At 39.3% G+C, this 27,653-nt stretch overlaps 1 protein-coding gene across 2 annotated transcripts in view; it reads left to right on the top strand.

Annotated features, from left to right (window-relative positions):
- GRIN2A (glutamate ionotropic receptor NMDA type subunit 2A) overlaps positions 1–27,653 on the top strand; it is a 173,304-nt gene that overhangs the window by 123,400 nt on the left and 22,251 nt on the right. For both annotated transcript variants that reach the window (XM_064672798.1, XM_064672797.1), the window contains exons 10-12: positions 911–1,140; positions 7,452–7,612; positions 23,710–23,897. In XM_064672798.1, the coding sequence (XP_064528868.1) occupies positions 911–1,140; positions 7,452–7,612; positions 23,710–23,897 (579 nt within the window). The remainder of the gene's footprint in view (positions 1–910; positions 1,141–7,451; positions 7,613–23,709; positions 23,898–27,653) is intronic.

Here is a 27,653-nt window from a genome sequence, read left to right as displayed (position 1 = left end):
CATTGAGAGTAAAGGGAGTTTAGATGATGAGCATCTGTGATTAGTGCACTGTACTTACCTAGAGCTGGGTGAGAATAAACTGCCCTTTATTCTCATAGGGCTCTACAAACAAGGCCTTTTGAGTGGATAATGACATTACTAATTCTAATTGCTAATTCTGCCCCTATGTGAGAATGAGGGAGTGTGCTGACCACTTACTTTGGGGTGAATTAAAACATGACTGAAAACAGGAATAGCAATAATTGCAGAATGGACTAGCTGGGACAGGATTTTACCTGCAATGCCAACACATTTGGAGCCACAGAACTGACTCTGAACATGAGAGACAGCCAGAGCCTGGTTTGCTCTGACCTGCAGCATGAAACAGGTGCTCCTTTGTGCTGTCTTTCTGATTTTTGCTCTGAGTACAAAGGTGCTTAAAAGTAGGTGACATATTCACACACTTTGATCTTAAATATGCTTACATAATGTTCAGAAAGCATAATGTTGGAACTCTGGAGGTGATAAAAATAATTTGGATAAGAAAAGTACTAGAATTGAATCATTAAGGCTTAAACCTCCAGTTTTCCATTTCACTTGTCTGCTGGCACAGAAGACTGACAGGACTGATACTGTGGCACACATCTTACTGCAAGAGATACACTAGTTTACTTCTCCTCCAAACCTTTGCTCTCCATTTTCTTTTTAAAACTTTTGAACCACATGCCACATAGAAAAATATTGAATTATTTTTTAAAAATGTGGAAATTAATATCATTACAACAAAGGCACCTATGGTGAGTCCTGTGATTCCATTGGGGGTACAGTGAATATGTACTGAAATATTTTTTTAACCCTGTCTCTCAGTAATGTGTTGTTTATGCAGGGGATTGTGCCAAGGTTTATTTTAACTGCTTTTCTGCAATTACAGATCCCCATGGCCCATCCTTTACCATTGGAAAGGCGGTGTGGTTACTGTGGGGTTTGGTCTTCAACAACTCTGTGCCTGTGCAAAACCCCAAAGGGACGACGAGTAAAATCATGGTGTCGGTTTGGGCTTTCTTTGCTGTCATTTTCCTGGCCAGTTATACTGCCAACTTAGCTGCCTTTATGATTCAAGAGGAATTTGTTGACCAAGTGACTGGACTGAGTGATAAAAAGGTAGGTCTTGAGCTCAAAGGATGTCAGTGTCCATTCTTCACAATCCTCTGCACTTTGTGATAAAAAATCTGAGCAAGATAAACTAAAATTGGATGATTTCATTCACCTTTTATTAAGAAACTATGACCCAAAGCATGAAAATACCAGGCTGCTTTCAAAGTCTTTGAGTTGCCTATTCAAAAGTAACTGTGTTTATTTTGTGATGGAAATCAATCACTTTCTGATTAAAAGGAATGTATTACCAATATAGAAAAGCTTGGAAAATTGTGTGAAATTTTAGCAATATATTAATAGACAAAATATTAATAAATCCAGAAACTGTCTAGTAATTCTCAGAAGCTAGTTAATGCTCCTGAAAATATGTCTTTTTGTATGTCTCTATGTGCTGTGCAATGAAATGATAGAAATAGTTCAGATTCAAAGTGCCATCAGCATAAATAAATAAAGAGGAATTATAACAATGATACGTATTGTCTGTGGATGTTTGAATGTTTTTCTTGTATAAAATGCAAGAATAAATAGGAAAAATAGATAAGAAAATTTGGCAGTTTGTGTTATCACATTAAAGAGGGATGTAACTTGCAAATGATAAGGCGCAGAATTTTGATGTGTATGTGGAAGACATTTTTCTAATTCAAAAACTTCTGGCAGAACTTCACTTTGAGCAGCAGCCTTATAGTTCACTTAAACTCAAGTTTCACACAGACTGTTAAATAATAAATATTCTTATTTTTTATATTGTTTTCGATAGGCTGAACTTTCTTCTAATGAAGGAACCCTTCCCAGATCTTTGTACTTGGGAATTTAATCAATAGTCTTATAAATCAGCAACCTAGCAACTACTTCTTTTTTTATTTCATTTCTGTGACTGTTCTGTAATAGTGATATTGCACAGAGGGATTGAAGTCTATTTGCAGAATTATTGTTGTGATGGATATACACAATGTACGTGAAGAGTGTGCTGTTGTCAAGTCTGTGCCCAGTTGTTTTAAAATGAATCCAAATATTGACATTAGGAAGGAATATGTAAATACAGTGTAGCCCAGGGGATGACTTCACAAGGGATTTTTCTCAAAGAAAAGAAAATAAAAGAAATTGTTATTCAAAAAAAGGCAATGGCCCAGATAGCCTCCTGTCTGTCTTTTTTGTTTTAACTGCTTTTTATGACCAGCCTTTGATTGATTGCCTGGGATATCAAAGCATGAATTGCAAGCATGGCTAGAGGAAAGACAGATGAAAAGAAACAAAAAAATTATACTAGTTTTGTTTTCATTAAGTTGTGTTGTCATAAAACATTTGATAGAGCGTGAAGGGGGTTAAATACACCTCTATTTTAAGAGAGCATTCTTAGAAGAGACAAATAAAAGGTATTTTCTCTTGAGGATTAAAAAAAGTGGATTTGAGAGACGTCTTTCTCCTGTTTGTGAGAAAGTACAGAGCGTTTTCCTGGGCAGTCTGGGCTTTGGCAGGCTTTGGCCTGCACCTGGCACAGCAGTGGGGTTCGGGTCTGACAGTGCACCCTCAGCTCCCCCTCTTTGGCTCTTTGCCACTCCCCCACGGGCTGGGAAAGGTCAGCATTTGTGCTGTAGCTTTTGCCTAATAACTGCCTGAGTTCTGTCATTTTTCTGCTCTGTCTGCTAAGGAGAATTTTATTTCAGCAAAGAGCAGAATGAAAACAGAAAAATACTTGAATCAGAGAATACCATCTGGTTTTGTGTGGTCTGCTGATCATTTATTTGATCTGCCTCCTTTGTTTTTTACTTTTCAGCTCTTCAAACTTTGCCTGAAGCTCATAGAGATAAGTCAGGGGAGCCATGCCTTTTCTGATTAAATTAAACAAGTCAGAAGTCCAGAAAAGCAATGATCTATTTCTGAACACTCTTCTTGTTGGACACAGGTTTTGCCTCCTCCATGATCCTGAGGTTTCTCAGATTTAAAAAATTCAAATAATTAAGGATAATTTATGGGAATATAATCTGATTGATATTAAATTATATTTCTCCCCTCCTTGCCTTGTTGCTGCAGTGCTGTTAGCAGGAGAAAACTTTGGGAATTTAGGATTTTGCTGTTGTTCAGAAGAGAACTCTGTCCCTTGCAGCAAGCAAAGCACTCACATGCAAAGGCCAGTGAGAAGGGCCAGAAGTATGTGTGTAATCAGTTTGGAATAAGTGATATCTAAAAGTTCATTAAATTAAAAAAAATAAAAATAAAAATTACTCTTTTGGGCTGGCAAATCAGTTTGCTATTCTTTATTCTCCCCCTCTCCCATTTTTTCCACTGCCACATCTGAAGAGTCAGGCTCTCCTGTCAATACAATGAAGTATTCCCAGTTACAGATACTGGGTTTTCTCAGCATTTCAGTATTTTTTTTCCAGCTCCCCATATGATAGACTATAGAGAAAAATCAGGGAAAAAAATCCTTCTCTCTGAGCAGTCATTCCTGACTCTCAGCATTCGATATCCTCCCATTCAGGAAATGTGTTACACTCTGGACACCTGATAATGTGCTATTTATTCCTCGGTGCTTTAAGACCTCTTCATAGTTTCCTCAACCTTTGAAATGTTGCTAATGAATTCCTGAATGCCATGTCATCCAGAAATACATGGCACAGCATGTACTGGAGTTACTAGGGGTGGGTGTTCCTAAACTCAAATGATTCAGAAAATGAGGAGAAAATTATGTTTTGACGTTCCTCTTGTGTATGTAAAAGATTTTTAAAAGCTTTGTCTTCATAGAAAGGTACAGAAAATGAGTCCAAAGTATCCAGCAAAGCTGATATTTCTTACTTTTGAGACCATTTATACCTGTTACATGTAATGAGAGATAAGTTCACTAAGGGAGAGTAGGTAACAATGGATGGAATTGTCCTGCAAAGTGTTTGTCTGCTGGGATTCCTCCACACTTTATTGCCTCACCTACATGTGGTCCAGGAGGTGCTCACCAACCTTAATAGGAAGCCATTTACAGGTTCTTTATCTTTGCAAGGTTCAGAGTATTCTTGTAACCTTGGCCTTATATTTTTGTGCACCAGGATGGTCCAAGTTCTGCAGTTACTTAGAGATACATCTGTGAAAATAGAGCAGGCTGAGATCAAAAGGCAGAATGGATGATGGGTGGTTGGGGTGACTCTCTTACCCCAACCCTTCTCACCACTACCCAGTGTTAGACCTTTACAGTGCTTTCTGAGGGTGGTCAAATGTAGGCATTGACTGCATTTCAGTAACCAGTGATTATAACAACAGTCTTGGAATGAGTAACGGCTTTATTTTTCTAAGATCAGAAATCAGAATGTCAGTTTTCCATCTGGTAAAAGAAAGGAGGGGGTTCAAATATGAGTGTTCTTCTGTCACTCCAAACGAGTTCCTGCTGCAGAGAGAGGTTATTTACTATTTTCTACTATTTTAGTAATGTTTTCCACAGTTCCTTAAAAAAAAATCCAGAACCATAACAAACAGCTGCTCTGAACAGCAGCCTTTTCAGTCAAGCAAGTAAATCTTCAGATTTAGTCAGTATTGAATGTTTGAAAGATCACTTTGCTGGCTTAATGAAATTGTCAGTTTTATTAAGGCATCCAAATAAAATAAAAGCAAAGAGCTGGAGTTCTGTTGCCATGTGCAATAGTTCTGTTGGGTGGCACAGCATGGGGAGACAAGAACGGACTGGTTAGTCTTTAGAATAAGCAGTAGATCTCTCCACAACTGTGATTCAAGAAGGGGGCTTTTGCATTCAATTTAAGAATTTTGTTCGTGATTTAAAAAACTACCATTCCAGAAAATGTCTAGGAAGAAAATTAATTCCTAGCAAACATGATGTATTTTGTTTCCCATCGTGGGACTTCAGGGAAAATGAATGCATGTGGGGCCCTGATCCTTCTTTCTTTCTTGCCTCATGCCTGCCACATACATCTTTTTACTGCAGTCACAGAGCCCGTGTGCTTCTCCAGGACGTGTCAGTTCACAGAATATAAGTTTAATATTATTGATGAGAACTTTATGCACTTTAGATACGAGTGCAGTGTTAGTAAAAAGATTTAAACCCTTTTCTTCCTTTATGAGTAGTCTGTGAGCAGACAGAAGTAACAGACAATGGTTTCAAAAAAATTATCTCCTTGTGGCTGTTAAAATTGGTTGGTTGATGCCAAGAATTCCAGTCTCTAAATGGTGTTTGGAACTATTCATCTGCTTTTTTTCTCTGTGACTCTTGAATGAAGTAGGGCTTTTTATTCCTCTCTGCTCTCCTGCAGAAATATTTTGTCTTCCTTGAATGTTCAATTTGGACAGATGTCTTAATTCTTTCAACTATTCCATGAGAGGAAACGCCTCCCAACATCTTAGATTCATATGAATGGTCTTGAAAAGTGAGAATATTCAGAAGGAAACTCCATTTCTCAATTACCAGAGTACTCCACCATCACCCCCCTGTTCCCCCAGGTCCCCTGCCGTACCTCAGGATTGGGAACTGAGCTTGCAGAGTACTCACCACAACTGAATTTCCAAATAAATGTCAGAGATATGAGCAGCAGCAATTTTTAGAGGTCTTGAAATTGACAATGTTTCTTTAATTATTTTTTTCCCTTTCTATTGACTGAGAAATTTGATACAGATATTAGGAGATATTGGAAGTCATCTCAATACTTCAGAGATACATTAACTGTAGATTTAAATATAGTTGATAGCAAGCTATATTTTTATCAGTAGAATCTCTGGACATATATTTAAAAGGAGGTTTTGTTTCAGTGCTGCATAATAAACTCAAAATAGGAGATAGCAAATATAGACTAAGAACCATGACTAGTGTACAGTGTAATTTTAGTGCATAGGTCAATTACTATGTGTAAAAGTAGTAGCAAAGTAATAATTTAAACAGTAAAGCTGTGAAAAGGGAAAATGAGAAAAGTAAGACATCTGCTAGCTAAACAAATAGAGAAAAATAGAGTTCATTCCTTTATGCTTTGTCAAAATATGCTTAATTAAAATGAAGCATTTAATTGTAGTTCTGTAACAAGAAAATAGTGTTGCAGCAATAATTTCACAGTCAAGGTTTGATGGAATTGAAAATACTCCCAGGTTTTGTATAAGCCTATTTGTATTCTCTTTGCAAATTGGTACTGTATCTTGGGAATTCTTGATGCCCTGAGACCAAATGTTAAAAAGAGAAATATTTCATATGCAGCCCCAAAGGAATCAGCAACTGTATAAATATTATCTGTCTTTTGCAGCACAGGATATATAGATTGCTCTTCTAACTTCAACACTGAAACCTGAGTGCATTTTACCATGGAATTTATGGGTGGCTGCTTTTATCAATTGCTCAATTCAATTTCCTCGTTAGCCAGTAGTTCCTCTAATTTGAGTGACCTTTTTCATTTGTTTCTTAAAGAGACATTTTAATCTAATCCTCAGATGTCACTTGGTTTTCAAAGATATTGCAAAGGCGCATATAAAATGTTCAGATCTCTGAGCAAGAATTTTTGTGAGATTATCTGAGTGATTTTCAGGTCTGAACCCTGAACGTGCCCTGGGCAATTGCCATTCCCTTGCACATATCCCCTGGCTTGTTTGTCTGTGCTGATGCAATAGTGATACAGAATTGTAGGATAAACCTATATGCCCTCAGGCAAATGGTTTGTAGTTTGAAACTGTGGGAATGAATAGGGACTGGGAATATAGGTGTGAGAGCTCCAGAAGCCCTTTTCATGTCAGGGTATGGAGTTGCTGATCCCCTGGGGAAGCTGCAAGAACTTTCATTCCCTTGAATCGTGGTGGTGGAGGGAAAGCCAGCCCTCAGCCTGTCCCTGCCTGGCAGAGCTTCCTGCCATCCCCAGCACTCCTCCAGGACCAGTGTGTTGTGCTCCCTGTTGGATACTGAGAATGATCCTCTTTCCCTTTCTTCCCCCACAGTGTCCCAGCTGAGCTGGAAGTGTGAAATGACTGCCAACAAAGCACTGTTTTCTTTTCACTGCTGTTTACCAGTGTGTCTGCTGGCACTTTGGGTTCTCTAGGGAGAATGCTGGCAGATGAGGATCTTCCAGCATCTCTCTGTTCCAGTTTCTGCTGTCCTGCCATATTACAGTGCTTGAAAGAAAGTCACATTTGAGTGGCAAAATTGAGCTGGTTATACTTTGTAGATGCTTTTGTAAGTTCAGTCAGTGTGAAGATGGTTTCTGGTATAATAGACCTGAGTTAACCCACAGCATTTGCCTAGAAGAAATTTGAGGCAAATTATACAACTTCTGTGTTTTTCAGCTTGAAATTACCCTTCTTTACATTTTGAATGCCTGAAACACTTTGCTTTTCCCCTTTCTTTCTAGTTTCAAAGGCCACATGATTACTCACCTCCTTTTCGATTTGGAACGGTCCCAAATGGAAGCACTGAGAGGAATATCAGAAACAACTACCCTGATATGCACCTTTACATGACGAAGTTTAATCAGAAAGGAGTTGAAGATGCCTTGGTCAGCTTGAAAACTGGGTGAGCTTTTTCCCCTGAATTTTAAAGAATACTGTAGACTTTGCAGAAACTGAGAAATACTGATCTGTGCTTTGATACTGAACAGAGTGATGTCAGGCTGCTGTGCAGTAATGGCTCTTTTTTTTTTAATTTCAACTGCACTGTAGAGATATCAGAAAGGAAAACGATTGCCTGTGATTTGTATGGCTATTTTAAAATTACTTGGAAGCCTCAGTGTTCTATGTAAAATAGTTTCAAAGGGCAGAATTAGTGTTTCTCAGATTTGAAGAGAGATGATCCAGATGGACCTGGGTTTGGCTGGAGGCTCACAGAACGTGTTTTGTATAGTTCCTTGTTATCTTTGCAGTGCTGTCTAATCCTGCCTCTGACAATCTTAGTAAGTATCCTGGCAAATATTATTGTCCTTCTTTCTCAAGATCTGAGATTTAGACTTGAGTGCCCTCCACCCTTTTCTCTCTCTGGAGTAGCCCATTCTGCCTGGTTGGACAAAGAGACTGAATTTTCATTCTTAATCCTCCAAAGGTATGAGAGTGACTCACTACTCACATCAGTATTCATCTGGGTGACAGGAATGTGTGAGCTCTAGTAGTTTTTTCTAAACACTTAGGCTTGATAGTAACATGTGCATTTTTGTTAATAATACCATAATCATAATTTATCAATATACTTTATTTAGGTTTCGTTTTGAAGTGAGAAGACTAAGTTACCGTGGTGGGTTTAAGTACATCTACTCTAGTGGATGTTTCAAGGAACATCTCTCCTGCTGTTATTTATAGTGATGACAGGACACATTTCTTCCTACATGAAAATAACCTGTTACTTTTGGTCCTTTTTGGGGAACTGCCTATCATTTTAATTTTTACTTTCATTCTCCCAAACCTGTATTTCTTACGCAAAACACCTTGAAATCCCCAAGTCTTTTCTTAGAGTGAAGATTCCTTTCTTTAAAAAGTTACCCTTCCAGCTGTTTCCTTCACTGTTGTCTCCATGCTGCTGCCTGGACTCTGTCCTCATTTCTCAGGGCATTTTCAACTGGCACTTCCCAGGTGTGGTTTGTCCCATCCTAGAACAGACATGTAACACAGGGTGAGATCAGCCTTGCCCAGCATCTTCCAGACTGGAGCTCCTGCTCTGACTGAGCCCATGCAAGTTACATTTCCTGGGTGACAGCTAAATTATGCATTATAGGTAGTCAGCTGAATGCTGCCATTCCTGCTGTGAATTTTTAAAGAAGGAGCTGTCCTTGATTTCAGCCATTGCCGGGGCTGGTTCTGTTGGGTGGATGGTTTATCTGGGGGATGTGTACTCCTTGTACTTTTCCCCAACCATTTGTGCTACTGAAAGCCCTGAAAAACTGCTACTAGCTTTAAAATCAGGCCACCTGTCAGACACTTAAGCATGAAAATGGGGGAGGGGGGATACCTGACTGCAGGGTTGTTCAGGACATCCACTAAAACTCAGGCTGGCTGCTCCTGTGCCAGCTGCTGCTCTCCCTCAAAAACTTTGCTCCTTCTGATGGCATAAACTATTCATTTTTTATAGATTTCTTTTTCCCTGCTGAAGTTGCTTTCCTCTTCTAAGTGGTTGCTCAGTGTGAAGGCCCCCAGGTGTGTACCTTGCTCCCCTTGACTGATATTCCTGCAGCAGATGGTACAAATCAGCTGCCACATGAGTGTTTTCTGGATCAATATAAGTAACTGCCACACACAGCTGTGCTCCTTAGGATTGTGTCTGGTGGCACCTGCAGAAGGATTGAACAGTATGGTATCGGCTGCTTTCAGACCTGTATTCTTCAAAACCATCATTTTTCACTTTTTATGCCAATTTTTCTGTTCTGTTCCTCAGGATAGGTTGCTGTGGCTTCTTCCTTTCCCCCTGATGAATTACTTGACCAGATTCTTTCTCTCTCTGTGTAAAGTTTGTCCTTTCATCTTTAACTAGACCTGACTGAGCTTCCCCCCTCCCTGGCTTACTTTATCCCTTCATCCCATGATTTGTAGTACATCTTGTCCCATGGAGTCTGTGTTGCTGTGGCTTTTTTGAGGATGACCTGTCTCTTCTTCCTCAAACCGCTTCTGCTTCCAAGCAAATGTATAGTTTCTATTTTCCTCTTCAGTACTTGTGTTCTGCTCACCTTATTACAGCTGGTTTGTGTCTTTTTTCATCTTTATCTCTTTCCAAATCTATTCCTGTACTTTTATTTATTTATTTATTTATTTTTCATTCTGATCACTGGAGGTAGAACAAGTGACTTTTCATATGTGTGGTAAAGCTTGCTGCTTCTGCACAACTTTTTGAAGATGAACTACCTGATAATTACAGTCATGATGTATAGACCAGAAAAGGACTTGCAAAGATTATCTGGTTGATAACCGCTGCCATGAGGTAAAATAAATTGTATCTGTGTTATTCCTGAAAAGTGTTTGTGTAACCTGTATGTATTTCCAATCTCCATTTTAAAACTACTTTTTCTTGGTTGAAGACATGAGATTTAGTCCCCTTTAGTTCCTTTTATATAATGTTTGATTCTAATTTTGAGGTGGAGCAAAAAATACCAGCAATGAGGCAATACTTAAAGACTGAATAATGCTACACATCTTGCCCCTGGGCTAAATAGAATGAAATTGTAAGTAGTGTCTTGTTCACAGTTCAGTCTGGTTTTGCTGTATCTCAAACTCTTAAATCTTTTAATCAGCTTTAATTAGCATTAGCATCTTGAGATGTATTGGGAATATTTTGATCTCTGAGGCCATTGTGTTTAAAACATAATGTTACTGAGTTGAACTGGAAGAAGAAAGTGGGAAAACAACAAACATAAAGTTTCAGATGCACAGATTTCTGAAAACAAATTAGAACCAAAACTTTTTTGTTTTGTTTTGGTTTGGGTTTTTTTTTATCTCACGTTCTCTCAAGAAGCGGAAAATCAGCTGCTTCAGTCCAGTTGTTAACATGGCCAGGAAAAACCTCAGGGGCAGAAATACGAATAGAAATGTGCATAAAATAAATGGTTTCCCTGCCTCTATTTCCTGGTCTGCTCTAAGGGTTAGACAGGTCTTGTGCTGGAGTATTGCTGTACACAGAGAGATGAGTGTGCACACAGCTGTGTCTGGGTAGCCTGGAGAACATACCCAGCCCCTTCACCTTTGAGAGGTGAAGTTGGTAGTGTTTCAAAAAATTAATGTACAAGGAAAGTATCTGCTTTTGGGTTTTTTTAATTAGAACAAGCAACTTCAGTGCATGGGCAATAGGCTTGGACCTATCTTGTTCAGTTAACATCAGAAATGTTTGAGATCAACAGCTTGGAAATTCCGCAAATCGAAGTGGAAATGAGATTTTTGCTTTAGACTGACACCGACATTATACCTACTACTTCAGGGGAATCCCCATGGAGGTGTTCATTGAATCCTATTCACGAAGGCTTGTTGCTATCACTGGTAAAGACAAATTTATCTGCTGTATTGGTTTTCCCCCTTTGATAAGAAATGAATCTTTGTTTCTGAAAATATCTTTAAAAAATCTGTAAGGTCACAGTAATATCCATCTCTTGTCACTAGGGTCTTATTTCTGAGATTCACAGATACAGTTCTCAGAAAGCTCCTGAAACACCATTTGAACAACACCAGAACTTTAATTATTAATTAAATATATCAGTTTGCAACCAGTCCTTTTAAAAGGGAAGATCTTGTTATTGAAGTACTACTTAATAATTTTCAAGATGGCAAAATATTGTCCCTCCTTCAATGCAATGTAGTACTGAAAGCAGTCATGATCTTACAAGCTTGTCGAAAAACATACTTGTGTTTTTCACTGAATTTCATGCATTTAAGGGATCAGGTGGCCCACGTGTGCTGTGCTGCGTGCAGAGCTTGGCATTGCTCCTTAGGCAGGACTGAGCAGCTCAGGAGTTCCCTAGGTTTTGTTCTTTAATGAGAACAGAAATGGCAGTTATTGCCCTGAGCATTATTCAGGAGAGCAAAGTCTGTGAGACATTAGCTAATGTATTCTTGGTGGGTGATGCCCAGCCCTGTTAGAGCCATGGTGGCTCTTCTGAGTTCTTTAGAAGTGTATTGATCAAATACAGTTTTAAAAATGCATGGCAAGCATTTCTGTCTATGCTTCATTTAATTCATCTACATTTTGAGAATCCTCTCTCCCAGAAAGGCAGATCCTATTGATTTTGCTTCTTGAAGAGAGAATAAGTCCCCAAATAGGAAGTTGCTGATTTTTGTGTTGTGTTTACAGTGGCTCTTTGGGTTTGTTTGTTTGTTTGCCTGGCTGTATTTTTCCTGAAGAGATTATAATAAAAGAGTACTATCTTCTTGCAGGCAAAACCACCTCTCCCATTGCAATTCTCTGGTGTGGGTTGTATGAGCTCATAGCTGTTGAGTTTGCACACAGTGTTTCTCTGCGTATGAGTGATTTGCTGCTGTAAAACTGTCAAGAGGAGAAATTGCAACAGCAGTAAACTGGAAATGCATTTCGTGTTCTCACCTTTGCCCCAGCACATCTACAGTGGCATATAGTCTGGGATTTAACTGCTAATGGCTGAAAGGAGGAAAATTTAATTGGGAAAGGCTTTTTTTAGTCTCGGGATAAAATGGGAGATGTTCACTTGCCTGCTGCCCATCACTTCATCTCAAGGAACCTGCAGCAAGGAATCCCTGGTGTTCCACAGGGAAGCAGCCCCTTGTACAGCTGCTTAATAAAACAGTTTTTATTTCCAGCCCCAGCTGTGGCTGTATACTCAGGGATTTGATTCTAACTACTTGGGACTTCATCTGCCTTCCTGTTAAAGGTACAATGCTTAGGATTTTATACACACATGGAGTTTAATTCCTGATTCCTAGTTATCTCTGACATGCTGGTGGAATTATGAAGCTTCTTGGAATGGGTGGCGCTGTGGTGGCAGCACATCTGCACTGCCAGAGCCACGACAGATACAGCCTCACATGTGGGGGGTCATCACATGTGTGATTTTATATCCACACAAGTAATGAGCTGTGCCCTGAGGAGCTGCTCTGGGCCTGCAGGGTGTCCTGAGCCGGCACCACTCGGAGAGGGACACATGATGATTCCATTCCCCAGCATCCTTTCATGGCAAATGCCAGCAGAAACACCTGGAAACGTCTGGGCAGTGCAAATGGCATGAGGAGTTATTTCCTCTCTGCAAGCCCTGTCTCTTGAGTGAAAACAATATGATTATTAGCATGTTTTATAGTATCCTGTGGCACTAAGCAGACAAAGTGCAAGAGAAGACCCCAGAAGGCCCCAACGGCTTTTTAACCCTCCATCTCTGAGTTTATTGGCCTGAATTGGATTTTTGTTGTGCTCACAGTGATTATAAATTGTATCCAATTCACAGCTTCACACACTCTGTTATTTGCTGAACAAATACAACCAGGTCAGAGGCTGCCCTGGCAGCTTGTGCTGTGTGGCACAGGCATAACCAGGAGGCAAAAATCCCTGTTTCTGTCAGCTGGAACAGGGTTCAGATTGTGCCCAGCAGGTCCTTCTGTTAATTAGGTCTGCCAATTAAAGTGGTGATGTGCCTAAAGTTAAAAACAAACCCGACTTGTCTTTTAGGCATCAGCTCACATCTCCACTTCGATGCAAAACTTATTTCAATATTTTCAATTTATTTTTCCAGGAAAAATGCCATCAAAATTTTCACCAAAGGAAAACCTTCCCAGTTTTTGTTCTTACTGTGGTTCATACCTTTTCACCTCAAATGAGGAGGGAAAGCTGTGAGAGAAGTTGTCTGAAATAAAAATTAAAGGGTTGTTTTTTTTTTTTCGTTAAAAGCACAAATTATTCTTATGGGCAGATAATAACAGCTTACAACCAGAACTCACAGAAGTGTTAAGCACACGTAGAATGTCAAACTTTTAAACTAGTGGCTCAATATTTTTTTACTGTTTCTGTTTGACAACACCTTGCAGTATTTGTAATTGAGAATATTCACACTTAGACTTTTAATATTATAGTACACAGAGCAATTCTTTCACCAATTTTTAAGAATTTACCAGAGGTGTTTGACTCTGAAGAGTGTTGGAGAGAGGAAGGAAAAGTTCAGTGGGCAGCATGAGATGTTTGTAGTCATAGTGACTTATTGCTTGCAACCCTCCTGGATGCCTGTTATGATACATGAATAGAGAAACTATGCTGGAGACAGCTTTAGCACAGGCACTACTTTATGCAGCTAAATTTTAAAATAATATGTCCAATAATATTTTATCCAGCTATCAGTCTAAAACATGATGTTTTCCTCCTTTCACATGGGCTACTTGTCAGAGCTCCCTATTCTGTGCCTGCTTGGGTTTTGTGCTTCTCCCAAGCTTTAAAAACAGGATTTAAAAATCAAATGCAGCAGCTGAAATAGCCCCTTCTTAGCTGGGTGATCTTTGCTCATGTTTTTAAGATGTCACTGAAACAGCAGCCTGTAGTTGAAGTATGTCCTGATCTTAATGAAGAGGGAATGATGTTCTCCTGTTTCAAAGTGTGAAGGCTTTCTTTGGGGATACTCAAAATTTAAACACCAATTTAACTATTGAATCTGAAACTTGTGTGTTTCACTTGTCCTTGGAAAAGTATTTTCCTGACTCTGAATCTGTTGTTAAGAGGAAAGTGCTGATGAATCTGACTTACAACTCTAAATGTTTCATTAAGGAGGAATGTTTAAGAAAATTACTGTCCATATTTTCATCAGATCCATAGGACAAAAGATGTTTGTCAGACCCTGAAAGGGCAACCACGGCGGGGTTGGATCAAGACTTGATGATCTCAGAGGTCCCTTCCAACCTGACTGATTTTATGATTCTGTGAATTGTGCCAGGTGATCATTCTTTTAAGGGGGTGTTGAATCCAAAACATGAATCAGAGAATCAGAATATTCTGAGCTGGAACGGACTCACAATGACATAAGGTGAAAAATTAATATTTCAGATAATTCACTGTCAATGGTACTTATAACTAATGGTCAGGAATATAAAATAGCTTAGAGGACTGATTTATCCACCTCCTGGATTGCACTATTTCCGTACAAAGGCACTCACTGGACCATTTTTCTGGATATAACTTTTGGACATTTTTGGATGCTGACGCTTAGAAGAATTAATTTCTGCAGCTGGTCTGAAAGACAAAATAAAAAAATTCAATAGAGCTGTGAGACAGGACTATGGGAACTCCTTAGAAAAAAGTGGAACTGAACTTTGATTTTAAAACAGTCAAATGAAACCTAAAACTGAGCTGGACTGTGTCTGAAGCACTGATGAGTTCAGGCAGCTTTTGCCATAAATCATATATGGAGTATCATCTTTTATGCCTGCACGCCTTCTGTCTCATAGCTGGAGCGGAAATACCTTCAGAAATTGTTGTTCTGTAGTACTGACAAGTGGAAATAACCACAACTGTCAGCCACTTAAGGTATTTTTGTTCGAGTAAAAGTGGCCATCAGTTGGTCTCTCCTCTTTGCACTCTCCTCTCTCTCTCAGTCTCTCCCTGTGTCTTTTCTCTGTAAAGTTCAGCAGTGATTGATAGAACATTGAATTTGTGGAGTTAAACTTACGTAGTTACCGTCTGGAGATCAGATGTTGTGAATACCAAATTAAGCAAGCTCAGAAAAAACCAGAAGGAATTGGTGGAAGGTGAGTAATTTGGAGCTGTTCAACCTGATGGGGTTAACACAGCCTGGAGCACATGAAATGCCCATTTGTCTAAAGCCCAAAAGATCTGTTCAGGGACAGTAGCATCCATGCCTGCCTTCTTTCTTTTATTCCCCCTCTCTATTGTTTGCAATAATCTTCTGCCATAGGTTATTAGGTCCTAAGTCTAAGCCAGTGAGGATCTGCTGCCCACATAGGGGTATTCCTCACCATCTATATTTGGGGGGAAACATCTAAGTCAAAGAGCACTGAACAGAGATCCAGAACTACCTGGGAGAGCAAAACATTTGCTCTTCTCCAGAATGTCTACTTATCCCTGTCAATTTTGACAGTAAGTGCTAAATTATTGTACAAATATAAATGCACTTTCCTTAAAACCATAGGAAGGAGCAAATAATGTGAGTAACAATTTCCTTCCTGACCTGTAAAAAAAGAAATCTCTGCTAAACAGTTTTGACCCATTCAGTATTTTCTCTCCTGGTTGGGCAGGTTCAGACAACTTCTGCAATCGATGACCTCGTTTAGTTTGGCATCAGGTGGCTGGGGTAACTTCATTTTTATGTAAATTATGATGCTTTCTGTTGTACTTCAATCTAATATTTGTTTCAACGTTCATTCTAATGTTCATTTTGGCATTGCCCATCTGAGGGCAATGGTTTCCAGTGGATATTACAGCTGTAGCCACCCAAGCTGAGAACTGGGGAGCTGGTTTGCAACTGGGCAACTGCTGCCTGCGCTGAAAGGCCACGGAGATATGAAAACATTTAAATTTGCTGTTCCATTTAAAATATTTTTTTCAGAGGATCTGTTCACTGAAGTATCAGTTCTAAAATCTAATAGCTTAAAAGAAATGTGTGCCTGGATGAGCACAATTTTCCTGCTTTTGCTGCTGGTGTTACTGCTGAAGTGAGCAGAGTGCAGGGTTTGCACACAAAGTGCCACCAAGCTGGCAGCACAGAGATAAAGACTCCACTTGTGGCAGGATTTTCTGGCATCAGTTTTTCTGATGGCTGATCCCTGTTTCCCCATAACTTGCTGTCCTTTCAGGAAACACAGTTATTCTCATATTCTTGTAATTCTTACATTTTCAGGAATTTTTTTTTTTTTTTTGGTTGTTGTTGTATTTTAGGTTATCTCATGTGTCTGTATTACCATTTTTAGGTAATGCAGTTATCTATCTATTTTCTTTAAATATTACAAAGTACCTGGAAATTAAATGACCAGGTGGAAGTAGCTATGTCCCATCTAACCCCTCTTTTGAGAAGCTATTCTAAGTTTTAGTATTAATTGGATTTGGGGTTGAGATCAGCTGCTTGGTGAGCTGTGCTGAATTTATCCTTTATTATGCTATTGTAACTGGGACAAAACCTTTAATCTAAAAATATATTCCCCCTACTCGGCTCTTCAGATTTTTGTGTTTTGATAAACTGATGCGTTGCAAAAAAACTTCTTGGCTTGGCTTCTGAGACGTGAAGTGGGACACTCTTCCATTGTATAAATTAATCATAAAGGCAAACTAAATTTTCCATTATTTTGTTGCTAAGGGAAATGTTGGAGGGACTGGGAAGGTGGATGGACAGAGGGAATGGGAGCTCCTATGAGGGAGGAGGGTGAGTGTTCCTGTTCAGGTGACCACAGCCAAGTGACGGAGGAGAGTTAACAGCAGGTTTTGTGGCAGCTGGGATTGCCCTGACAGGAGGTGCAGCCTCCACAATCTCTCACCGTGGTGTTAATGTCTGTCAGAACTCGCTCTTTCAAATTTTGTGTCTCCATTTTCTGTGTGAAGATTGAAGTGAGGACAGAGCTGGGAGAAGAGTTGGAAGCTCATTCCCTGCTCACAAGTTCACCATGTAACTGGGTTATACTTTGCTAAGCTGTGTTGTTGCAGGGGGGTGGTTGTTGAATTTTCCCCTAATGAATTGGAAGTGTCAAGATGTCAAGAAATCCATTCAGTGCACGTGAAGTTCAGTTCTACGTGGAGCTATTTGAATATGTACTAAAAGAGAAAGTCGCTGCTGGTGATGAAATGCATCAGACAACCTGAAATGCATTTTAGTAAAATCCGGGCAAAAGAAATCAACAGTTCTTCATGCTAAAGGTTAAATATGTGCTTCTCTTGCTGCAGCAGTATCAAAGTATCACTTTAGAGGGCTTTCATTGAAGCCTCATCTTCAGAGCAGTGTCCTTTCCCTTTGGTTGCTGCGTCATTCCATGGTGACCTTTCAGCACTGCATCCCCTGGACACAGAGACACACAAATGACCCTGTGTCCCTCACTGTGCACTCTTGACATACTTTCTTTTATCTCTTCTGTGGAGAAAGAAGGGATAAAATATAAATTCGTAATGTAAATCCATCATATTTTAAACCCAGTATTTTTGCACTTGCTGCCTTCCCTGCAACGCTATTGATGATCTCTAAAATATGTGCTTATGTTTAATCCAGCCTTAAGTTGGATACCTTTTTTTTTTTTTTTGGCTTAATACCAAATTATAAATGCTACTGTAAGGGTCATGTAAGGCAATGCAATTTATTTTTAAAAGCAAAAAAAAAAAAAGCTGAAAAGTAGTGGAGATTTTTGCAGAATGTTTTTAAAATGAGCTGTGTTTCTCCAAAACTAAATGATGATGGGGTTAAAGAGGGGAAGTGGTGTTAAAAATATTGTTTGAGGATTCACAGGCTTCCAGTCTGATATTTGCAATAAGACAGTAATTTCAAATATTGTTCTTTCAAGAGACACAAATGGAGTCTTATGAAGCAGATATGACACCTACTATGTAATAATCTTTGTTGTCTGTTTTGCATTTATTTACAACCAAATTTGAGGAGTGACATCTCTCAGTTTAAGACACCCAGGCAAATTTCAAAAATGGGTCTGATTTCATTCACTGCCTTTCCTCAGAATAAAATTTATGTAATTCATAATGAATAATTATTCTTAAATATGCAGTTGACCTTTAAATTTTCAGAACAAGCCCCAGAAGGTGCATATTTGAGTTGCAAGATACTCTTCATCAAAAATAATGTAGAAGAGTCATTGTGATACAGCTGTTTGCTGCCAAATGCAGTGCAAGCACATTGCTACGATGATGCACTTCTGTGTTACGTTCATCCTGGTTTGTGTAAGCCAAATTTGTGTTGGTAACAATACACAGCTTTTGTCTGGCCATGGAAAGAACATATTTGGGGTGTTAGAAAACACAAAGAAATGAGAGTGAGGAAAAATTGATTCTAAAGTTAATGTCCTGGATCTGACAGATGAATACTGCACCAAACAGTACCACTTTAGCAAGAAATTAATTCTGCTGTGGATATTTTATGTTTGAATTTACTGCAGCACTTGAAAACTGGAAAGCAACTTCAGTCATGCTCCAGTTTCTCTGATCCTCAAGGGAAACACAATATTATTTGTTCCATACACTCCAATGCTGGACAGCGAAATAGAAGGGGAAGAAACAGGACTGCACTGAACATACCTCTCCTTTTCCAAGTACTGTGACACAGAGCACAGCAGGACACAAAGTAACTGAAAGAGATGGATTTCTAATGTGCTGGATTGCTGCTTATGAGTCCAGAACTGCTGAGCACATTGGCATTTTAGAGTTTTCCTTCTCATTCCCTCAAGAAAGCAAAATCGCTGAAGGATTATGCAGTTGGTTAAGGAAGCAAAGGAACATTTTCCAACCGAGTTATACTTCAGTTGCTGAGGAATAAGTGACTAATAAAGGAGCATTTTCCTAATCCTTCTTTTCAGTTTCCATCATAGGAATTTGAGAAATAAAAATATGGAAAATTATAGGGAACTGTTTTCAGCTTTTCTGAAATTGCTTTTCTGTACCTTTTCCTTTAATTTTCTTTACACAGGCATTTTTGAATGTGTGCAGCAATGGTTGAGAATGGGTTTTTGCAATAGCTATTCTGATATTTCAACTCTTATCCTTCTTGATGACTCATAAATGTTTAGGTACAAGACTGTCCACATTTGTTTTTCACAGATCTCCCACTTCAAATTATTACATTCACTGATGCTCTTTTTTGTTTTTCTAGGACTATTCCAATTCATAATTTTATAACACCTGATGTTCTTCTATGCTGTGGGAGCTAAAATTCTCCCCACCCCCTTTCCTCTTGGTGCTTGCTACGTGATGAAAGACATTTGCCTTTGTAGTCACTCTTATGTAAATATTCCTAACTGTTTATTGTTCCTCCTAGCCAGGATTATTGCAGGAGTTCTGAGGAAGTTTGCAAACCTGCCCATTGCTCAGATGAGTCATAGCACTGTGGTCCTGTTCCTCTGCACTGGCTGAAAGTGCCTGGTGTTTTTGATGAGTTCATGGCAGTTATAAACCTTGTCTCTTGCTGCATCCCAGTCCTGATAGTTCTCCTTCAGCTTTCTACTAATTCTTACCAGTTTATTTAAACCTACACAGTGTGACAAAGCTTTTCACTCCCCGAAGTGGCTGCAGTGAAGTGACAAGTTAATTGGTTCATTTGTACGTGACTAAGGTTTGCAGGAGGCTCTGAGCCTCCCTGGGTGTGGGTGCTGTGCTGCCTGGGAGCTGTTCTGCAGGGAGGGTGTAACTCCAGCACAGAGTGGTCAGCGCTCAGAGCACTGCGAAGCTTCTCACATGTGCAGCACAGTTCAGTTTTGCTGCCACAAGAACAAGGAACAGGGAGAGCTGGAGGTCCAGGCTTGCCAGTCCTGCCTGGAGGATGACAAGACAAGGATGGGCTTCTGTGTCCAGCAGTCCCTGCTGTGCTCACAGCCCGGCTCCTCCACCAGAGCCAAGCAAAACAACAGCTGTGCCTTTCCCCACACAGACATAGCAGGAAGGAAAGTCCTCTCTGTTCCCAGCAGCCTTCTGGCCTGTGCCTTCCTCCAGAGCTGATGCTCGCTGCCAGCTCTGCAAACAACTCAGAAAGGGTCACATTTTTGGACTTGCCCAGATTTTGCTGTCTTCGTTTTTGGAAACGCTTACTGAAAAATGTTTGAAGTTATCTGAAAGTTCTTAAAAATTTGGAGTGTCAGGAATTCACCTCCTGGTGATGGAGGAGTTGGGTGCCCTAACATCTGAGAACTTCAGTTGGGGCTTGTTACTCCCTGCCCACGCTGCAGGGGTACAGCATGTTCTGAAGCTTTGCAGGAACAGTACTTCTGTAATCAGCTCATGACGAAGAGATAATTGAGCCTTGAGAGGCCATAAGATTTATGTTGGAAATGGGAAATATATATTCTGAATATGAGTTTGTATTTGTAGATACCAAAACTTTTTTCAGGGCAATCAACTTTTTGATTTATAGTTCAGACATTGGGCAGCAACTCATAGAAGAACCCTCAGCTCTCAGCATCTGTCAGGAAAGTGCCTCATGTTTTTAAACTGACTTGCCTAATGAGATTTATTGTGACATTAGAGAAGTAGTATAGAAAAAGCCCTCAAAAGTAAAGCCTTCAGCATCATCAGAACCTGTTCTCCTCATCGTACCCACTGCAGTGATGCCCAGACTCCTGGGAAACAGGGGGTGTGGTTCCGCAGGGAGTGAGTGAAACTGTGATTGAGCCTTGTCTTTCTGTCCCAAGGTTTGACTAACGTTTAGTGACTCAGGAGGCAAACTGCCTGTGAAGAGTGTGATTTCTGAGGTAGCACAAAGCTTTTGCCCTGGAGCCTTCAGCAAAGAGATCTGTTTCCTTTGTATTTCTGACTGAGACTGTTTTGACAGAAGAATAGCTGACTCTTTATGTTTTCTCTGTGTTTGCCAGCATGTGTTTTATGTGCTTACATTGCAAAACTATAAATCCCAGAATAAACAGATGACAAATTCCAGAGTGTGTTTTAACTGAGGCTGGCTGGTTGCAGCAGTGTCTGCACCCATTACCTCCCCATCCCTTGCCTGAGCCATAGGCACCCACCAGGAGGGGAAGTGTCCTTCCTTCCCCACAGGTAACTGCAGAGGTCTAAAAGCGTGAGCTTGGATTGTATTGATTTGGGTAATTGTCTGCTGCAGATCAGAGAAGTTACAGGTATCTCAAGGATACAGCAAGCAGGTTTGTGGGGTTTTTTTCCCCTTGTGAGCCTACCCCAAGAACATAGATTTTTGTTTTTGCTCTCTGCACAAGCAAAGATTGTCTCTGAAGTGCTGAATCAAAGCCCATCATTTAGAAAACTCTGATCTTGTGTTGAGAACTGCAGGCTTGGGCAGTGCCCTGGGGCCCTCTTGGATACCTCCAGTTTAGTTACCCCAGGGCCACGTAGCCATCCATGTTTCATTTTGGGATTGGATTTGTGGCACCATCTAACAGATGTTTAGTGTTTGTTTTCTGCATGTTAAATTATCCCATTTAAAGGAAGGAGGGAGGCAGACTTTTAGCATTTGTGAAGCTAGTCTGCTTTTTAAGCTGAAGATTGTACCAAATGAGTTTTAAGGAAGAGTGGAAAAGCAAAAGAAGTGATGGCCAGACTATTTCTTTTAATGGTTGCATGAGCCTCCTGTACTTCTCTAAATGAACTACTTCACTAAACTCCAATTTGGTGACTTGAATAGTGAGTGTTGGGATAAATATCTTTGAAGGCAAGCAATAAAGTGCAGTAAGTAGTGACAGGAATTTCACTTTTCACTTTTTCATGACAGCAGACAAAAATCCAACAACTTCATTCTCTCCTGGTATTCCTCTTGGTTTTACATGAGATGGACAGGGATATTTTTTAGCGCCACATTTTTGATACCTGATTTAGAGTTCTGCAAAGGATAGGATTCTGTATGAATCTGTTGGTTGGTTATTTATGAGCAAATATTGCATTATGATGCACATGAAAATTTGTTGGGTTTTTTTTCTTCTTTTCTGTGATGTGTTTAGGTTTTGCTCTGTTCTGTGGTTATAAATGAAAAGTTTTATCAACATAAACTGATTTAAGATAGTGTGATTCCAAAACTTCACAGCAACAGAATTCAAAGCTGGGGCATACTGGTATAATGTAATTGAAGTTGACGCTCTTGTACCTGTTTGTGCCACAATACATTTATTTTTATGATTTCCTTGCCACAAAGACAGGCCCTAACTGTTTCTGAGCAGTATTTTACCAGCCTTTGTCAGCTGCATCCCATCAGAAGGAGTCAGCAGTGCTCCACAGCAATGCACTGGGGCTCTCCAGGGGCAGTGCTGGCAGTGCCTGGAGCTGCAGAGCCACTGAGGGTGACAGGGAGGGCCCTGGGAGGTCCATGGTGTAGCTGTGTCCTCCCTGCTCCTCTGGCCTCCTGTGGGACGGACAAAATGTTGAAAATGGAGAGTGTGTTACTGGGGGATGTGAGGACTTTGGACTGAGACCCAAATAGCTTCTTTCTATTGCCTTTGTAATCTGCTGGTCCTGTGCAAGTGGTAGAAATCACAGAGGTTTTGGCTGCAGAGGAGGGCAGTAATGCAAAATAAAGTCAAGTTTTTATCTTCTTAAAGATTGCACATGAATTTATGCCAGTACAAGAATGTATGTTTTCTTTGACTGGGATCTGCTGCTGGCAAGTGATTGTCCTTCCAAATGGCCTCCTCTTCTTATAGGTGTATTTTCATTGGTGAAATAGCCATGCACCAGCCTTCTAACTCTTGCTTTTACAGTGCTTCTGAAAAGGTATCCCTGAAGGACACTGCCTCTTCTCCCTTCCTTCCTGAATTTGTGTTCCTGTCTTTTGTTGTGTTCCCTGTATTCTTTAGAGAACGGGATTATCCCATTCTTACATTATTAGGTAGGTGGACTGAAAGGCTGGAAGGCTTTTTCACAAGTTCCTTTGTTCCTGCTGTGCTCCAGATACACAAATAATAAGTTTGGAACTGCGAATCTTAAAGAAATGTTTTATATAATTTTTAAGCAGGATTTAGATAGCTGTATTGAGTATGCTCCAGTACTGGAGCATATTGAATACATTGAATATGATTTGTCTTATCAGGGACTTAACCTCCACCTTCACTGTTTATTTTTGGAAAGAGATGTAAAATAAGGGCATGTGTGTGAGACTGGTGAACTCACATTTTCAATCTCATTCAGCAGTTTAAATAAACTAATTGGTTATTGTTGTTTCAATTCTAAATTATCTATTGTCATTTCTGTTGGTTTGGGAGACCATTTTGCATCTCAAGGTATTTATTACTCATTTTGAGAACATAGATAGAAAGATAACAGGGCAAGACGTTTTGTAGCTTGGTTTCTCCTGCTCGGTATTTTTTTTAACAGCATCCCTTAAAATAGAAATGCAAAACTACGTGTCCTACTTTCCCCTCACCAAAATAGATGCCTTTTGTTAATTTTAGATACAGCAGAGCAGGATATGTAATTAATGATATCAGAGAATCCATATGATATTCAACAGGGTCTTAACATCAAGGACAAAAGAAGTCTGACAACAGCTGTCCCTAATGATTTGGTTTGTAAAATGTTTTCTTTTATTTCAGGAAGTTGGATGCTTTCATCTACGATGCAGCAGTGCTGAATTACAAGGCTGGAAGAGATGAAGGCTGCAAACTTGTCACAATAGGGAGCGGATACATCTTTGCCACTACCGGCTACGGAATTGCACTTCAGAAAGGATCACCTTGGAAGAGACAAATCGATCTCGCCCTCCTTCAGTTTGTGGGAGATGGTAGGCACCAACCTTCTTTCCTCTCTTTTCTTTCTCTCTGTATGCACAGTTCATTCAGTTTAAGTAGCTCTGAGCCTTTTTAGTACTGTTCTCTTGCAGTCTTGAAAAAAAAAGAAGTAAAACAAACGAGTAAAATTACTTCTTGATGCTGAGACAGGAATTCTCTTCCACTCTGTTCTAACTCACCTCACTGCCAAGGACATCTGCATCTCTTTTTCAGACAGTGTTTTCATATACATCACAAATTAAAGCTGGTCTTGATGTTAGGGAGCATTTATAAATTTATTATTTTGCCTTTGAGCAAGCCCTGAAGATGAGGGTAGATGAGTTCTTTGGTAGATGAGTTATCTTTCTACATGACCATTTTGCTATTAAAAAGTGTTTAGCTCAGTTGTGGACTGATGTGAGTGATCCCTCACGTAGGATGGATTCATTTAAACTTCTGGTGAAAGAATATCTGTGAAATTGAATTAGATTGACTGGTTTCATTGAATTTCAAACAACTATTTTTCATTCTAACACAAAATGGAAGCATTGTAGGTCCTCTTGGCACTTCTGCCCTGCAGAAGAAAACTTACTGCACATCTTTGATATATTTGTAAACAGTAATGATGACTCAGTCTCCACAGAGGGCTTGAACTCCTTTCTGATTGTAGAAATAATTCTTTGGCACAGGGAAACTTCAAGCCTTTCATATGTGCAAGCAAACAGAAATATGGTGATTAAAAAAAATTGTATGTTATGACTGACTAAAATCTTCCATCAGGTTGGAATACAGTGTGTGTTACATAATCTTTTTTTTTTTCCCTACATAGATACATGTGTTGACTTTACATTTTTCTGTCAGTGAAAGAGAGGGCTTTATTGAAAAATAAATATGGACTTAAGGTCACCAATGGCATGTTGTTGAGACTAAGAATGGCAAATTTCAGTGTAACAGGAATGGCAGAGTGCAGGGCCTGTTCCATAAAAAACAACATTCATTTTCATACTGCAGACAACAAGGGTGTTAGTCTTCCAGCACATGGATTTTATTCCTCTTATAATGCTAAACAACTGGAAGAGGTGGAACCATCCTGGCTGATGCATCTTGTCTGGTACACATATAGAGATATTAGTGACATCATGATCGATCTGTTGGATTTAGAGAGGCTAATGAGGAAACATTGCTTACTTGGGTGAAGGAATGGATAGATGACCTGCAATGGCTACATTTCAAGCATTCACATACTCTTGTGCTAAACAGTTGCAATTGATTGGCTAAAATATTTGATTTATTTTTCTATTTAGAAAATTTCTTTCTTTTTGTGTAGTATATTAAGAATTATTAGGTTTTATAATTCCAACCCTTTTTTAGATGGGCAGGTTGAATCAGAGATATTGGCTTATTTGTCCCATACTAAAGAAAAAGAAACTTCTGTATCCTGAAGAAGAATCTGAGTTGATTTTTTTCACTGTGGGCTGACCCCTCTAGGTGTTGCCAGAGCATTACTCAGGTTTTCCTTCTTTTCACTTTGTATTTCCTTCATGCTTCATCTTTCATCATTTTTGATGCTTCTCATCCAACAAAAAGAAATTAAATCACAGGAAAGAAAATAAATGAAATAGAAGGGAAAGCAATTGAAGCTATTTAAGAAAAACCTCATCAAAATACCAAAGGTGCTGCATTTTTATGCGTCACTTTGTCTCTGAATACCAGGGAGAAAACAGAGTGAATGGGAAGAAAGCCTGAAAAATCTTATCCTGTATTTACACTTTGACCTGGGGACTTACTTAGCATACAAATGCTTATATCTTTAACCCATTTTTAGTAGCTGAAAACAATACAAATGAATTATTTATGAAACTCAGTATTAAAACCTTTCTATGAATAATTTATAGAATAGCAATAGATACAGTGGACACCCAGGTGAATAAAACCTTGTCACGAAATATCTGCTCCCTTGTTCATCTTGCTCAGATATTACTTCAGGAGATAAGCAAGTGCTTTGAAGCACAAACCATGGGGATTGTGAGTGTGTTGATGGCATTTTTTAAGTAGCTTTAGAAGCTGCTCTGAACAACCCATGAATGTTAAAACGTTAATTTTCTCTTGTAAAGGACTCCTAAATTTGTTCAGAAAATGGTGTGGGCACTATTAACGAGAACAGCAGTTGGACATATGCGATGTGTAGGAATTATTGTAGGCATGCTTCTTCTAGTCCCAGAAACCTTTGCTACCTTGTCTCACTTCACTGTGTCACAGGTCTAGATGACAATTTTCGGGGAAAAAACACCCCCAACAACCAAACAAATGCAGGAAAAGAAGAAAAAGAAACAACAACAAAAAAAACCCCTAAGAATGAAATTTCTTCTACTGATTTACAAAGTACATTGCAGGTGAACTGGAATAAAACACCAAGAAATTAAATGTAAAGAGTAATTGCCTGGAACTAGCATGACCTGATTTTGTAATCTACGTCCAACTGCAGTAGTTCGATGGATAATCTTTTTAGCTATGAATTTACATAACTCTGTTTTGGTGAACTAGAAGGGATGAACTCGGAGTTCAGACCAACATCACTTTGCTATATCACTAAAAATCTCTTTGAAGTTATCTAGACTAAAAGCAAGTATGGTTGGGGGGAAGTTTCATCTTAAGATGATACTCCTGGGAAAGCCTCAGAGGAGCCTGGATGAGGTTGTTTAAGTAAATAGGCAAACACAAATGAAGGCAGAAATACTTCTTTCACATGTAGAGCCTCTGCAGAATATATTATTCTCTTAGACTAAGCCTATAAAACAGCAAAGCCCCTGGTATTATTGAATTACTATTCAGTGTATGTAATAGAGCATCCATCACAGTATGGAATAATTTCAATGAATGATTATAAATGTAATGAGTTTCATAACTCTAAGGAAAAATATCCTAATGAGTTCAACAAACACAATTTCTTTATATGTATATTATGTTAATAAGAGGAGAAAACCTTTTGGATTATACTAGATTATACTTGGATAAGACAAAGTGATTTTTTATCTCATTGCACCTGCAAGAAACCATGATCTCATCTCTCTTTTACATTTACCCAGTACTGAGATGGCCTTTTGAAATGGATTTTAGAGCTTCCAATTTCCTCTGCGTGTGTCTTTCTCCTGTGATTTCTCTGATTTGATTTTTCCTTCCTGCTCCTATATCATTCTCCTATCCAAGCCAGATCACTTACACATTGAAATGAAATTTTTGTGCAGTGGATAGGAACCTTTTCCCTCTTCCTTGCTGATGTAAAACATTCGACTGAAGAATTAATGATTTGTTCATGATGGGGCATCTTTTCATACTTCTCAAAGCGTGATGCTTTTTCTGCGTTAAAGCCAATGGCTTTGAACCCTCTTTTTAATCTTGTTGGCACTGGAAAAAAAAAGGAAGTAAATACAGAGGGATGTAGGTTTGTGTTAGGGATAACTTCAAGCTTAGGATGGGTGGTTTATATGTGTCTGCATGAGCAGTGTTCTGCTCCTGAGGATACTTCTACTGAGTGGACAAATTATACTGACAATTAGCAATCACACTGTGAAAGCAGCTCTGAAGTCTCAGTGGAAGGAAGCAGGCTACAGGATGCCAAATTTGTTCCTCTAACAAAGAGGAAAAGAGACAGAGGAAAGGAGAATGGGAATGAGTTGCTGAGGAATTGACAATTTAATTGTCTCAAAAATATAATTATCCTCAAAAGGTTTCATCCCTTGGTCTGTGCAAGTTCATATACATATCCCAGT

Source organism: Pseudopipra pipra, chromosome 16, assembly GCF_036250125.1.
Source record: "Pseudopipra pipra isolate bDixPip1 chromosome 16, bDixPip1.hap1, whole genome shotgun sequence".
Lineage (NCBI taxonomy): Eukaryota > Metazoa > Chordata > Aves > Passeriformes > Pipridae > Pseudopipra > Pseudopipra pipra.
Note: the sequence above shows the minus strand (reverse complement) of the source record. Positions and strands in the feature narration are given on the sequence as shown.